At 51.8% G+C, this 14,726-nt stretch overlaps 2 protein-coding genes across 2 annotated transcripts in view; one reads left to right on the top strand and one right to left on the bottom strand.

The window, feature by feature from the left end:
* Positions 1-10,245, top strand: part of Inpp5a (inositol polyphosphate-5-phosphatase A) — a 187,945-nt gene extending 177,700 nt beyond the window's left edge. Inside the window, exons 13-16 of the mRNA XM_040752163.1 lie at positions 5,362-5,473; positions 7,926-7,994; positions 8,764-8,851; positions 8,935-10,245. Of these exons, the coding sequence (XP_040608097.1) occupies positions 5,362-5,473; positions 7,926-7,994; positions 8,764-8,844 (262 nt within the window). The 3' untranslated portion in view covers positions 8,845-8,851; positions 8,935-10,245. The remainder of the gene's footprint in view (positions 1-5,361; positions 5,474-7,925; positions 7,995-8,763; positions 8,852-8,934) is intronic.
* Positions 9,959-13,537, bottom strand: Nkx6-2 (NK6 homeobox 2). Its single transcript, XM_040752169.1, has 4 exons — positions 12,867-13,537; positions 12,614-12,786; positions 11,601-12,436; positions 9,959-10,214 (listed from the first exon to the last, which is right to left on the bottom strand). Exons 1-3 carry the CDS (start codon positions 13,270-13,272, stop codon positions 12,182-12,184), a joined length of 834 nt encoding a protein of 277 aa, XP_040608103.1. The 5' UTR covers positions 13,273-13,537; the 3' UTR covers positions 9,959-10,214; positions 11,601-12,181.
* Positions 13,538-14,726: the final 1,189 nt, after the last annotated feature.

The raw sequence follows: 14,726 nt of genomic DNA, 5'->3' as shown, positions 1-14,726 counted from the left end.
TGAACCTTTGTACTGGAACATGGATATTCACACATATGCATTACTGTATATATGTATACATGTCAGTACATATGTGTTGCAAGAATTCCAATTGGTTTTAATAATAAAAATCCCGAGTCAGATATAGGGGTAAATGCTGAAAACTCAGGAAAACCAAGCAGCAGTTCTTACCTCTATTGAACCCTCAGATCGAGTGGATGATCCTGTCTCCAGGAATCCTCAGATTGAATCTTGAGCTAGTCTCCTCCCACCTTATATTTCTCTCTATGCCCAGTCATATCACTTCCTGTCTCTACCTCCTTAAGCTGGAATGAAAGGTATGAGCTACCACCACTTGGCTCTGTTTCTCTTTTAGACTAGTTCAATCTCATGTAGCCCAGGTGGCTTTGAACTCACAGAGATCTGTCTGCCTTTGTCTCCGAGTGCTGGGATTAAAGGTGTGTGCCACCACAGCCTGGCCTCTGTGGCTAACTAGTGGCTTGTACTCTGATCTCCGGGCAAGCTTTATTTGTTATTTCACAAACAAAATATCACCACTCATATGTATATTTTCAGGCCCTGTATAGGTATGTACATATGTGCATGAGTGTGTAAATCATGGGCATGTGTATATAGGTATATGTCTAGGGTTTACATGTGGGAGGAGTGGATTTATACATAGCATACATGTGAATAAGCACATGTAACTATATGAGTACCGTTGTATGTGTGCATAGTTGCTAACACAGCAATTTTTCACTGATGACTTGTGACTTAAACCTGTATATCCAGAACTTAACTCCATTTGGAACAGAGATGTGAACCACAGGATACTGCCTAGGGAAATGTGAGCTTTGCTGTAGCCCTGTTCCATAGGCAAGAGGATGCGCTATAGCCTGAGCACTGTGTTATCTGGGGAGGCCTTCCAATGGGCTAAGAGAAGCAGTACCTGAAGCATCTTTTCTCCCTAAGATCTTCACATCCTAGGTTTCTGCCTGCGTCTCATCACCAGGTATGGCAGGCAAGCATTTGGGAAGACCATGATAATTCTACCACTACACTCTCTGGACCCATACATAAAGCCAAGGTCCCCCTTGGAGTGCACCCCTTTTGTTAAGGGACTAGTGCCACCACTTATGTCTAACTAGTGGATATACAACTGCTTTAGGGTGCCCCAGAGTCCCTGTGTTCCCATTACCAAGATGCCCAAAGTGAATCTTAAATACCCATGCTTGCTTTACTGACCCCAGAGCCACTATGGGTGAGTGAAACTGCTCACCTTTAAAAGCACCCCGTGAGGCCTAGAGCTCAGTTCTGTGTTTCTGTGGCCAGAAGGCCAGGGACCAGTGTGAGGCTTTCTGGTCATTTGCGATGTAGCCAACCTCATGTAGAACAAGGTGCTCCAGAGTACCCAGGTTGCATGTGTGAGGAGCCAGCCAGCTTCCATGCGTCCTTGAGGGTACAGGCCACACCGGGCAGGTAGGAAGCTTCCACGTCACTTGCAGTCCTGCCCCCCACCCAGAGGTCTACCTTATCCCATGATTTTCATTTTCACTTCCATTTTCCAGGCTTTTCCCATTTTGGCTATATCTTGAGGAACCATGTGGGTTCTGGGGTCAAACTCAGGTTTCCAGTCTTGGTGGCAAGTACATTTACATGCTGATCTTGCTGGTCCCCACATATTTATTACTTTATTTTAAAATAATAATAATTAAACTCATCACATGTTAACCAAGTAGCACTATAATGGAAAAATGTGGCGGGCACATGCATAGGGAGAGCCACTCCCCCTGGCTATGGGTACTTTGCTTTTCTTTCTGCTGCCTTGTAGAAGGGGTGATTCCCTAGCTCCTCACCACAGTGCTGTACTGAGAGCCTACTGTGGGCTAAGAGTGGACCTGCTCATGGTGTTTGATGGTAGTGTGTACTGGATGTGAGTGGGGCAGGTGATGGGCATCACTCCAGAGCACATGGTACCTTCATCAGAACACATGGGCCTCGGCAGACATGTCCTCATAGGGGAGGGCTGTCAGGTTCATTGGGCACTTGAATTTTGTGGTTGGCCACGAACACCATCACGTTCAATCCCAGAGAAACAGCTCTTTTTGTGCCATCTTGAGAAGACTATCCTTGTATGTCAGCCTGTCTCAGAAGTGGTGCTGAGCAAACAGACAGTTGTCCAGTAGCACAGCTGTACAGCACTGGCCTAAGATCCCACCTGCCTGGCCTGCAACACAAAGGGCCTGGATGTTCACATCTCACACTTTTACTCCCATGTTTCCCGGGGTGGGGTCTGGGAGGGGAAGTATTTACTCTGCACAGGCTTCTGCCCTGCCGTGACTGTAGCACTGAGTGATGGCATGGCGCATTGCCTGGTTCTTGCCAAGGCACCTCTGCTCTTCCCATAGTAGCCTTTGCTTCATCGGTGCAGAAGCAGCACCATGGAAACCATTGTCATCTTGGTGCCATTAGGAGTGGTTTTGCCTCCTGGATCTTGAAAGGATCCAGGGTTCCCTCAACCTGAGACTCAATATATCAAACTCCATGTAGCCCCAAAGCAGCAGTAACCAAAATGCCATGAACTATGGAATGGACATTTGGAGGACAAACACCTTCAGGCCCTGAGAACAAATCCACAAAGTATGTCTGAGCCAGCCAACGTGGAGTGGACCCTTTGAGAGCCTGTGTGCACTTTACTACCAGCCAGACCTGCTGAGGTGCTGAGCTTGGCATCTCCCACCTTCAGTGGAATCTGCTGGTGTGTTTCTGTCCTGTGTGCACTTTGCCTGATACAAAGCTTAACTTAGAAAGGTCCGTTTAAGTGCTATGCAGATCAGAACCTTTGCTCAGGGACCCCTGAATGGTAAGAGCTACACTCTCAGCAGTGAACAAACTTGGTATAAGATCAATATTTTTAAACGACCCACATGCTTATAACATGAATGTTCCAGTAAGTTAAGCATTGGAAGTAGCGTTGGTCATATTTGCCAGAAATCCAGAAATTGTACTTATATCTGTGACTTGGAACCCAGTCAGGGAGCAGTGGGATGGTCTGTCACTGGGTCCTGGTTGCACAAAGTCCGTGCAACATGGGGACAGTCAGTGAACCAATGGACAGAAAGGCTATGCCTGCAAGCTGTGGTCACCTGAGATTCAGCATGAGCAAGCTGCGCCTGAAGCCGTAGCAAAGGGAACCAGGGCAGGCTCCAACCTCACACCTGCAGCTCTAGCCTCACATGCCCCTCCCGCTTCAGACACTTTAACAGCAGCCAATATCTTTGAAACCTAGTATCTGTTCATTGTGTGGAGACCTCAGTGCATGGAGATGTGTCATTAATGAAATTCCTTCTGTGATACACATGCCCCATGGCTAAGTTGCCCTTGATGCCAGTGCCTTTGATGTGCTGTGTAGTCAACGTCAGAAGCAGTGCAGGGACTGAGAACAGGTGACCTTTCCCCAGGTGAAAGCAGAGAGGCCCTGCCTGGCGTAGTGGGCTTCAGCCCTTCCACTCTCCCCATTCGAGGACAATCTCAGTACTTCCTAATGACCTTCTTACGCTTGTTTTCCTGTGGTTCAAGGAGGGCCAAGAACCAAAGCAAAGGCATGAATTACACTGGTTTCCTGTCCCCACCGCCCTAGGCCTGCACTGCAGGACTCTCAAACACAACAGGCTTTGTGCTCCTTACAGTGTGGTCATGGGGGCCATGGCAACACTATCCAAGCCTAGCCTTGTTACTCAAGCCAGGCTGGCTTCAAGCAAACAGCCAGCAAAGGGCCGCTGCCCACATCCTGACAGAGTTCGAGGGGCGAAGAGGGAGGGAGGCAGCGTGGAGGCGGCACAGGTGGGCAATTGTTAATTTTATCAGCACTGCAATTAATTATGACGATTATTCCCAGAGCTGTACGGAGCCGAGATAGGGTTGATTTGTCCTGCCTCCCACCCTTTTGGGTTTGCTTCCAGATAAGTCTGCATGCACAGCCCTGCTTGCATTAATCATGCAGCCACATCCAGTCCTTGCACTCAGCTGAGCAGCCCCTGGCCCCGGAATAGAAGATGGAATGACTCCATACCCAATGTTGGCCTCTCCAGGCCTGCCTGGATCAGAACTTCCTGCTTTTGTATTTTGGGTGTTGGGGAGCACATCAGGCCGTGGAGCTAAGGTCACCCCCACCTCCAGCAGCAGTGTTTGCCTTGAGTCCCATAGGGTCCAAGGGAACATGGAACTCCCAGAACTCATTAAGTGTAGATAGTATGGGGGTACTATCTACACTTAACGAGTGTTTGTTTACCATCCTGGAAGCCAGGAAGACCATGTGGTCCCATCTTGCCATTCACAACACTGCTCAGGGTGGCCATGTTAACCTGTATGCTCACAGTGAGATGTCGCTATGACTTGGGTGGGCTGAGGAGCACTGGAACAAGGTCACTGTCACTGTGAAGTACAGAAATGGGATTGGCCAATGGCCTTTTGCTCTTCCTGAAAAAGGAAGTGTGGGAAATTTTACATTCTTTAAAATGATAATGTTATGTACAGAAATTACATAGACTTTGTTTTTAGCCTAATTTGGGATAAATTTAAGCAGGTAAAGTGGTAATTCATACAAGATGCAAGGGTCACAAGTCATGGTTTCTATGAAAGACATATGTTTCATGCAGCATCTGCCAACTTTCGATGGTTGAGGTCCAGGGAGATATTAGCGCCTCAGCTCCCTTAGGGCAGTGGGAGTGGGGTCGGGCCCCGCTAGTGGTGTGAGCCCCGTCCCATAGTCACCAGCTGGTAAGTGACCTGACAGCCGCAGGATGGAAAGCCAGTCACATTCTCTTCTCAGATAAAGTCAAGAAGAGCATTCCAGATCCGGGTACTCTGGAATTAACCAGAGAAAACACATTGCACTTTGAAAGAGTCTTTATGGTCTGAAAACCATGTAAAGAGTAGATATGCAAACACCTGGACCAGCAAAATTCTGAGAAAGACTCTCCCCCAGCCAGTTCTACATGGAACCCATTCTGTGGCACAGTCCAGCAAGTGTGCCCATGTGTTGTAGGGTTATGGTTTTGCAACTGTGGTAAGTCGGTAGGTTCCCCTGGGTGGCAGGTACAGGAGGCGTGTGACCTCTCCACAAGGCTCAGGCCATGAGTACTGAGGCCTCTGTGTAAGTAAGGCATATATAGAACCAGCCAGCTTGATTCATGTGATCTATAGATATATACAGGGAAAACTAAGTTTGATGGGGGACACTTGGGTTTCAAGTTTGGCTTTATATTCTAGAAGCGGCACAGGGTGCATTCTTTCCTGGATAGTAGCACACCCTTCCCTTCAGAACTTGGAGGATTTCTGGGACCAGAGTGCAGTTGAAGCTTTGTTCCTCTGTCTCCACAGCTATCCCTACAGTGAGGACTCCAGCCAGGGAGAGCAGTATATGAACACAAGATGCCCTGCGTGGTGTGATCGAATCCTCATGTCCCTGTCTGCCAAGGAGCTGGTTCTTAAGGTAGGAGGGAGCTCTGGGCTAGCCATGGAAGAAGGACTCCCCAGTCTGGGGACATTTGAGTAGACCACTCGGTTGATTGTAAAATGAGTGGAAGGGAAGTGCTTAGTCACCTCCCAGCTGGCACTCAGGCCCCTGTAGGTGCCACTGTCATCTTATTAGAAACACAAAGACCCTGCTCACAGCAGGGTCTAACCATAATTTATTGTATGGTGTTCTGTGTTCTTGTGGGGGTTCATGTGAGTACCTACAGGTTAGGTAAAGCAAAACAGTTTACACCTGGGCTCAGCAGGATCAGGATGAAGGGGTAATATGCTCAAGTCACAGATAGGGAGGGTTTTCACACTTCCTATTACTTTCAGTTCCCATATTTTATAAGTAAATTGTATGTTTTGAAAAGCACCAATATCTGAATTAGCTCTTAGCCCCACCCGTGGATCTAACAGTGAAAGGCATAGGCTCATGAAGGGACAGCGGTTGGAGCTGGGTGTGTGCAAAGCCACAGTCAGACTGAGGTGTGCATGCTTGGCTGAGGAGGAAGTGTGAGAAGAGTCCCCGGGGCTCTCCCGGATGAGCCATTTACGCTCTGCTGCTCCATCCCTGCTCCTGGAGCCCCCTCTCATGGCCTCCCACCTCCACCCCTTCACTGTATAGCATTGTAGTCCCCTTGAGCTGCTACTGGCTGTCCCTGTGCCGAACACCCACTCACACACTTTTGGTCCTCAAGAAACCCTCCCCCAGCTTGTGGGATAGCCCTGCCATCCTCTACCTGAGGCTCTGCTGGTCTTTGCGATGTAGCCACTGACCCCCCAGGACCCAGACTTTTCACCACTTCTGTGTTCCAGAACACAGTGGGTGCAGCTGGTGTTCAGGCTCTGGCCATAGAGAGGGTTTTGCAGGCAGTTCTGCCGGAACCGAGGAAGGGTGTTGGCCAGAAGCCTCTTGGATCTGCAGAAGCCTTAGCACACAGCCCTTCCTTCTAGCTTCATGGGCATGGGCAGTGACCTGGGCCATCTCTGAGGAAAGCCGCTCAGCAACCTGAAGCTACATTATCTGTGGCCTGGGCCTACTCATTGGCTCCCTGGAGATAGAAGTACAAGAATTAGGCATGCAGTAGAGCCGCCCAATTTTCCACAATGGTAGCCTCTGCCTCTCCATGGGACTGAGGTAAATGGAAGAAACTGATGTCATCCACCTAGAAAACAGTTAAGATCATAAAAAGTGCACCTTGTGGTAAGGTCCCTAAGATAAGTGCACTTTGATTAGTGATCAGAAGGCTGCCAGGAACCTGGGGGCCATGCAGGGTGCCATGCACAACTTCAGGAAGGTAACAGTGGAGCTCGATTACATGCACTCACATCTCTGGGTCTCCGGACCCATGATTCGTAATTCAAAACCACAATGCAGACCAGGCTCTGCCTTTTATCTAAGCTGAGAATACAGCCTTTAGGAGAGTTTCTGCCTGCAGGGGCTGGAGTCCCTGGGGCTCACAGAGTGCCTCAGGCAGCCTCCCCGGTACCATCCATCATGCCATGCGCTGGTGCCCTCATCATGTTCTCTTCTGCTTCCTGAGTCCTAAAGCACCAGGCGGCGTGGTGCCTGGGAGCCTTGGTGACGAATGCTCAGTGAGGTGTGCCTGTGTCCTGTCTGAGCCCCTGTGTAATTTGTTTATCTGTCCAAAGATTATGCAGCTGAAAACCCACGATTTTATGCTGCCTTTGTAAATTACCAGGCAGCGTTTGATGGATGTTTCTCTGCTTCCGAGGAGTCAGCCACATGCTCCTGAAAGATGGGCGAGTGTTCATGCATGCCGTGCTGAAGGTTATGTTTTCATACTTTCTGGCAGGCGACTGTGCTGGAAAGTAAATCTGACCTTAAGCTTCCTACTGCATTAAAGATAAGTCAGTTTTAACGTTATCGTCGTAGATGCTTCAGCTGTGGGTATAAAACTCCAGCCTGGTCAGAGTTGACTGACTGATTAGCATTGACAAAAACCTCTGCCTTCAAACCCAAAGTCAAGGGTCTGCCAGGAAGTGCAGGGAGCAGTCTATTAATATGCATACATGGCCCTGGACGGCATGCTCCAGGTTAATAAAGCAGGTTTTCAAGAGCAAGTGTAAATAGGGAAAATGGGAAACAGATGAGCTACTCAGCTCTGAGCACACCCTTAGAAAGGAAGCTCTGAGTGGCACTAATTGCAGGGCTAGGGGCTCTGTGCCAGCCAGCAGACAGGCAGAGGAGACCTGGGGAAGTCCCAACCCCTAGGCTGACCTGCCACCCCTCTCCTCTAGAGGCAGAATTTCTATGGCAGAAGAGCCAGCCACATGCTGACATGTAGCAGCAGCTCCTCCCTTCTCTGATCCCAAAGATCCCTGAAGCCCCTGCCTGTCCCCTCCTGGCAGGACTACAGATTGCCTCAGTCTCCCTACACCCCCCTCTCTCTGTTTGCTTCCAGTCAGAGAGCGAGGAGAAAGTTGCCACCTACGACCACATCGGGCCTAATGTCTGCATGGGAGACCACAAGGTGATGTGTGCAGTGTGTTGCTGGGGTCCAGGGGCTGAACCCCTGAGGGTGGGCATCATATCATCTCCTTTAACCTGGCTTTACCAAGTAAGCAAAGTTACTCTGAGTTAATTTAGTTTTTAATAAAACACCAAAGGATGTGTGAATGAGTGCGCAGAAGAAATGATCGGTCACAACAGAAGACAGTCACACTGTGTGTAAAACATCATGTCATCAGCTGGTTATGATTGAAGGCTGCTTCTTGAGTATACCTTAGGACTGTGTTCCTGGCCTTCCTATGCCGAGCTTACTTCCTTCAGAGTGTGGTAATGCATGTCTCACAAACAAGGTGTGTGTGCACTGACCAGCTGCACAGACTTCCCATGTGTGGCCCACCGTCCCCAGTGACACAGAGGCCAGGTGACAAACTTCAGCCAAATCAGACAAGTCCACATCCTCCATACTCAGGCCTCCGAGGCAGGGACACTGCATACCCTAGTCGTGGGTGCATATATATCCCTCTGCATTTGGAACTTAGTCCACAGCCCCTCACCCTGATGGCTGTCTGCAACCCTACACTCCTTAAAGGAGTACAAAGGGGTAGTGCGGGTCCTTTCAGGGCCCAGCTGTCAGCTCCCAGGTCTAGGCTGTCTCAGTCCCTGCTTTTACACACAGCTGCCTTCATCTCCTCTGGACTCAGGTCCAGATGCTCAGGAGATGCGAGGGCCCAGAGTTCGGGAGGGGTGGACAGCAACCTATACATGCTGACCTCCCCTTCTCTCCACTGCAGCCGGTGTTCCTGGCCTTCCGAATCGCACCTGGGGCAGGTAAACCTCATGCCCATGTGCACAAGTGTTGTGTCGTGCAGTGACGTGGTGGTAAATATGGCTCCTCCTTGCTCTCCTTTGTGCAGCTTTCCTGGTGTGTTTGACCCTTTAACAAATCACTAATTCCACTCCAGGGAAGAGGTGCCAGCGCCATGAGAGGATCCTCGAGAGACCTCCCTGTAGCAGTGTATCGAACTCATCCTCCTAACAGCTGCATCGGAACCCGCCCAAGCATCACCTGCTAGACGGCCGGCCCCACACTTCGCTTCAGCCTCCGGACCTCCGGAAAAGCCTCACATACCTCACTGTCGTGTCTGTCACGTGACATTGTAAACATATTGGGTTTAATCAAGCCACAGTCCTATTGCCAAAACTCTAACAGACAGCAGAGCGCCTGTATTTTAGACTTCACAGTTTTCCATTTTTAATGATTGTCTGTGGAGGAAGCTTCTCCATTTAGAGCCCCAGGTGTCCAGCGTCCCTCTCTGCCAGGAGGAGTGTGCCGGGCACTAGCCCAGGCAGCAAGGCTGCCATGTGTGCTGAAGCCCGAGGCCCCGAGGTCTGACTCTACTGCCATGTGACATGGCGTCTGAATCACACTGCAGCTGCTTTCCATTTTTATATATATAAATACATATAAATATATACTTTTTAAAAATAATTTATAAATCTTACCAAAACTTATGCTGAGTATACTTTCCAGTATGAGTGCACGAGTGTCCTAAGCAGGCAGAGCCACAGCCTGGTTGGATGGTGAGTCCAGCAGCAGTCAGCACAGGTTCCCCAGACAAGACCTAGCAAGTGCCCAGGGGAGAGGGGCCCCTGCGGCATGCCTGTACTAGCAGCTTGTCACTCTTCTGCCTTTCTCTGTGTAATATTAAGAACTGAATGTGAAGTTTATAGCTAGCCTGGGTGTACCTTTTAAGAATTTTGTAAACCGTTTTGTCTGTCTTTTGTTACCGTTTTATGGTGCCAAGTATCCTACATTAAAACCATAATCTCGTGGGAGAAGTAGAAGTAGCCTCGTCCACTTCCCACAGATCGCTTCTAGCATGGGCTGTGTGTAAACGTGGCAGAGAAGCGATGGGTGACGCTGGGCACAGCCTGTCGCCCTTACACCCAGCACTGAGTACCACGGAAGGCGCCTGCGGAGCCTGCTGAGGAAACACAGCGTGCTTTTATTGATTTACTTCTGAACACTACAGTTCCTGGATGGGGCGGAGGCGCGAGTTATTGTCTGTCGGTTTCCCTAGAAATCACCGAAGGCCGGCCTGTGTCCTTGATGCCGGCCGGGGTCGGGTCTGTGACTGCCATGGTCGCTCCTTGCCAATGTGCCATGTCCGCAGCGGTTTTGTCTTTGGGTTCCAGCTGTGGGTCCTTCCTCTGAAGGCCTCTGGAAGTGACTGCTCGGTTCCTAAGCAATAAAATTGATCATGGTGAAAACAGTTCCTGCGTGGTCTCCTGATTCACTCTCCAGTGCCTTTGAAATGCTAAGTGCCGGGAGGGGCCTCCTTTGTGCCCTGTTTGCTCTTGCCCATTCTGAGTCTGGGAATTTCAGTGTCCCATTCTGCCACAGGGCACCAAGCCCTCAGGAAAAAATCACCTCTTAAGACTTTTTACTGTAGTGTAAAAATGCTGGTTCCTCACTATTTTAAATGGAATTATACAAATGCTTTTCTTTTGCTTTGAACAAAACCTTTCAACAAGATTTCTCTACTCTGAACTTTGGTGGGGAAGCAACACAGAAAGAATTACACTGCTCCATTTAAGAAAAACAAAAAACAAACAAACAAAAAACCTTGCTCCCTTTTAAAGAAAGTCAGCCCGTGGATCGAAAGAAGCATTTGGCTTTGGCTGATGGAGCCACAGCACAAAAGGCAAAACAAAACAAGCTTTTCATGGCTCTAATAAATATTTTTAAAATGCCCTACAATAGAAATCTTGTGATTAGCTCATTTTGAAATTCCCCATTCAACAGTCAGTGCGTTAAGGTGCAGCTGTGGAGTATCAGGCAGACTGAAGATGCCCCTCCCCCCCTACAGGGAATTGTAGCCTTGAGAGGTCATAGGGTGGAGGACGCCAGACTCTTCCGTGGCCAGGTATGAGCCAGGGTCTTACAGATAAGTCTAGCTCAGGTAGGAATGGCAATGGTGCACTGCTGGTCACTCCTGTGCTTCCGGTCAGCAGTGACCCTAGCTGAGGGCCCTCTGAGAAACCGTGTTGGGTGTCAGGGCTGTTGACATGGGCTGAAGGCTTTGGGCTACATAACCAGAATTCTCACACCATCTCTGCAACCCTGCTTAAAACCATGCTTTCTCCCAAGGAAAGTGTGTTGACTGACAGCCTGGGGCCCGGCAGGGTGCAGAGCCTCCTGCCTTATTACCCACAGCTGGAGTTTAGTAAGTAAGTACATCATATTGGAATTTTGGCTAAACGGGATAATTAGTATGACATACTTGTGACAGACCACAGCCCATACTTTAAGACAATGCTTATTTGGCCTGAACCAGGACAGGGCACTGACTAACAGGACCCACTCATTGCCCCAGCTTGCAAAAAAAAAAAAAAAAAAAAAAAAAAAAGGAGGAAGGGAAGGGGAGAGAGAGAAGAGAGATTTTAAAATTAGCACGAGGGTGCTGGCTGCTTGCAATGCCATCAAGTCTTGCTGGACTTTGGGGCCCCTTCAAGTGTTTAATGTCTGTCCCGCTTCATTCATTTGAATCAAGGGCACATCATGGTTCATCTTCGGGAGGGGTGCAGCGGATGCCATACCTCTGGCTACAGGAAATAGAAATCATACCTGCTTTGGGGTCTCTTCCACCGAGTTCTCTGCTGGTCTGCCTCCTTCAAGCAGTACGCTGCGGTGTCCTTCCCTTCCCGGGCTGCGGATACTGCCTTTGCTGGTACTGGGGCTCCAGATGCTCAAATCTCACCACTTCTGTATTCGTGTAAGCTGCCATCACTGTGGGATCTGGGACCATCACCATGCGCTGAGCCTCTGAACCCAAAGCGCACACGGGCCCCGGGTCGTCATCAAGCACTGTCGCGCCCCCCTGTGCCAGGCCCTGGCGCCCACAGGGGCAACAGGCTAGGTAGGGGCTGGTCGGTCCTGCCGCCCGCCCGCTGGCACCAGTTCCGTAAGGAAGAAACACGATGTGCAGCCTTGGGAGCCACAGCTCCGACGGGGACGTGTTAAATAATTTATTGATTATACAAAGTGACCGGCCCAAACCCCCGCACTCCGCACCTCACGCCGAGGCCGCGCCAATGTCCGCTTTATAACTTATTCTGTAAAAATATATATACACACTGCGGCTGGGCGGCTGGCGTCGGGGCATGCCGCGAGCCCCGGTTCCCGGGTTCTCTGGCCTGGCCGCATCCTCACAAGGTGTCCCCCGCGCTGCCGCCGCACGGGCTAACCAGCGCCAAGTTCGAGGGTTTGTGCTTTTTGAGTAGCCGCGTGATCTTCTCGTCGTCGGAGTTGGGGTCCAGGGGCCGGTTGTATTCGTCATCGTCCTCCGCGTCTGAGCCGCCCACCTTCAGCTTCTCAGCATCCGAGTCCTGCTTCTTTTTAGCCGACGCCATCTCTGCCGCGTGCCGCTTGCGCCACTTGGTTCGCCGATTCTGGAACCACACCTGGAGGTTGGAGAGGGATCATCAGGCGAGCACCGAGGCTCGCCACACCAAACTAACACTGGCACCAGCGCTTTCCGCGGTCGGGCCGCAGCCGAACGGCCGCTCTCCCGCCGTTCGCAGGACGCGGGCTCTGGGCCCCGCCTCAATACTGCTGGACCCCGGCCCATTCGAGCTCACCTTCACCTGGCTCTCGGTCATTCCCAGAGAGTAGGCAAGCCTCGCGCGCTCTGGGCCTGCCAGGTACTTGGTCTGCTCGAAAGTCTTCTCCAGCGCGAAGATCTGCTGGCCCGAGAAAGTCGGCCGTGAGTGTTTCTTCTTGCCATCCTTGTCCAGGACCCCGCCGGCTTGGGCTGCGAAGAAGAGCCGGTGAGCGCAGTCCGCGGCCCGCGCCCAGCCCCGCTCCTCACCGAATCCCGAGTGGGTCACTTACCCGAGCCCGCCAGGCGCGGGTCCCTCCAGGGAGAGCCCTGCACCACTCCGGGCCAGAAGATGGGCGGCCGCCCAGGCAATTCCGCCAGCGGCTTGGGGTAGCCCCGTGCCACCGCTGCCGCGGGCCCGAAGTAGACACCTGCAGACGAGGCGAGTCCGTTGAGGCGGGGCAGTCCTCCCAGGAGGCCTCCACCCGCTGCGCCCACCGGCCGTCCCAGGATGTCGCTGATGCCGTGCGGAGTGCCCAGAGGCAACTGCGCGCCAAGGCTGCCTAGGGCGGGTGCCTTGAAGCCGGCCGGGCCTTGCAGCGCGTAGGGGAACAGCGACGTCTTCATCTCAGCCATGTTGTGCAGCGCAGCCAGCGGCGCGCTGCTCAGCACAAACGCGCCCGGGCGGTTAGCGTCCATGGGCGCCGCCGCCGCCGACCCGGGCTCCCATCCGGGCCCCGCTGCCACCGCCCGCGCCCTCCGACTCGGGAAGTTTGAGCGCGGCGCCGATGGGCGCCGGCTGCACTAGGACGCGTGGAACGCGTTCAGACGGACGACGACGGCCCCCGAGGGAAAGCAGGAGCTCCGACGGCTGCAGCGCGTTCAGATTGAAGGCAGCGGTCAGAGAGAAGGCAGGGGTACTAGGATGCGCAGCGGCGGCGGCGGCTGCTCCGGGCCGGTCGGAGCGGCGCCGCGCGGGACGGACGCACTGATAACCGCGGGGCCTGGGCGCGGCGCGCGCGCTGATTGGCTGCAGGCACTGGCAACCAGGCCATTGGCCAACGTCCGGCCCGTCTGCGCGCGCCCCCGCCGGCCGTGCACTCCATGAAGGGCCCATTAGCGCGGCAGGTGCCTCCGGGGCTGTAAATTTGCCCCCTGATTTATCTCCCCAGAGATGAAATAAATCCCGTTGGATGGGAGTTTAGTTAGGCAAAGGTTTTAATGAGAAAATCAGGAAAAAATACGAGAACATATTTTATGACCGAAAGAATGTAAATTTCAAGATCCACTGCTCAAGCTCAGTATGCTCAGTTCAGGGAAGAGCCTGGAACTGCTGGACGCCACGGGTCAGGAGGCTCCATCCTGAACCAGGGACCAAGCCGAGTATAGCGGCTCCTCGGCCTTCCCAGTTTGTGATGGTGCCAGCTGGATTGAACTTGTGGGTATCACTTTCCTGAACGCAAAGGGATGGATTCTAGTGACCAAATGGCTAGATTTGACTCTCTCTGATCTACCAAATTCCGCCAACTGACATTGGCTCCAGACAATGTAGGGACAAGGCTGGTGGCCCTGGTACCGTGTACACACCTGTTAGACTACGTTGCCCGGCCCCAGGGTTCTGAACTCCCTGAAGTTGGGTAGGGTATTAAGAGACTTGGCTTTTCCCTCGAAGTTTTCTGATTATGAGGCATTCCCCTGGGAGGTTATCAGAGCCAAACTTTGAGACCCAGGACCAGGATTCGTCTGCCCGTGACTTTCCAGCGAGCTGAAGCTCAGGCGACCAGGCCCAGGATGCTATGACCTCGGAATTCAAGGTCCAAAACGAAAAAGATCACCACACCCAGTGGCTTAAGATGGACACGCGCTTTCAGTCTAGAGGGCAGCGTGGGCTATAGACCGGCCTGTGGGGCCCACTTGGCCCTAATTCCTTTTCTAGTACAGGGGCTTCTCACCCGATAGAATTGCTAGGGAGAGGGTAACTGAAATTGTAGCGGACTAGAGCCTGGAAAGGCAGACTCTGAGAAGTTTGCTCGCTGGCATATTCTTTCCTCTTGGATGATGCCTCCGGTTAACCTTGTAATATCTACTAGTGATTGTGATACAACCTGTGGAAACAGACCGTTTTCTGTTCTAAGGATCTAGGCAGAGGCCCT

The sequence above is a fragment of the Mesocricetus auratus genome, unplaced genomic scaffold (genome assembly GCF_017639785.1).
Source record: "Mesocricetus auratus isolate SY011 unplaced genomic scaffold, BCM_Maur_2.0 Super-Scaffold_4256, whole genome shotgun sequence".
Lineage (NCBI taxonomy): Eukaryota > Metazoa > Chordata > Mammalia > Rodentia > Cricetidae > Mesocricetus > Mesocricetus auratus.
This window is presented reverse-complemented; position numbering and strand designations above follow the sequence as displayed.

Coding starts and splice junctions, on each gene's coding strand:
- Nkx6-2 (XM_040752169.1), bottom strand. CDS start 13,272: ATGGACGCTAACCGCCCGGGCGCGTTTGTGCTGAGCAGCGCGCCGCTG. Junction 12,787..12,866: donor CCCGCGCCTGGCGGGCTCGG/GTAAGTGACCCA, acceptor TCTTCTTCGCAG/CCCAAGCCGGCGGGGTCCTG. Junction 12,437..12,613: donor TGACCGAGAGCCAGGTGAAG/GTGAGCTCGAAT, acceptor TCCAACCTCCAG/GTGTGGTTCCAGAATCGGCG.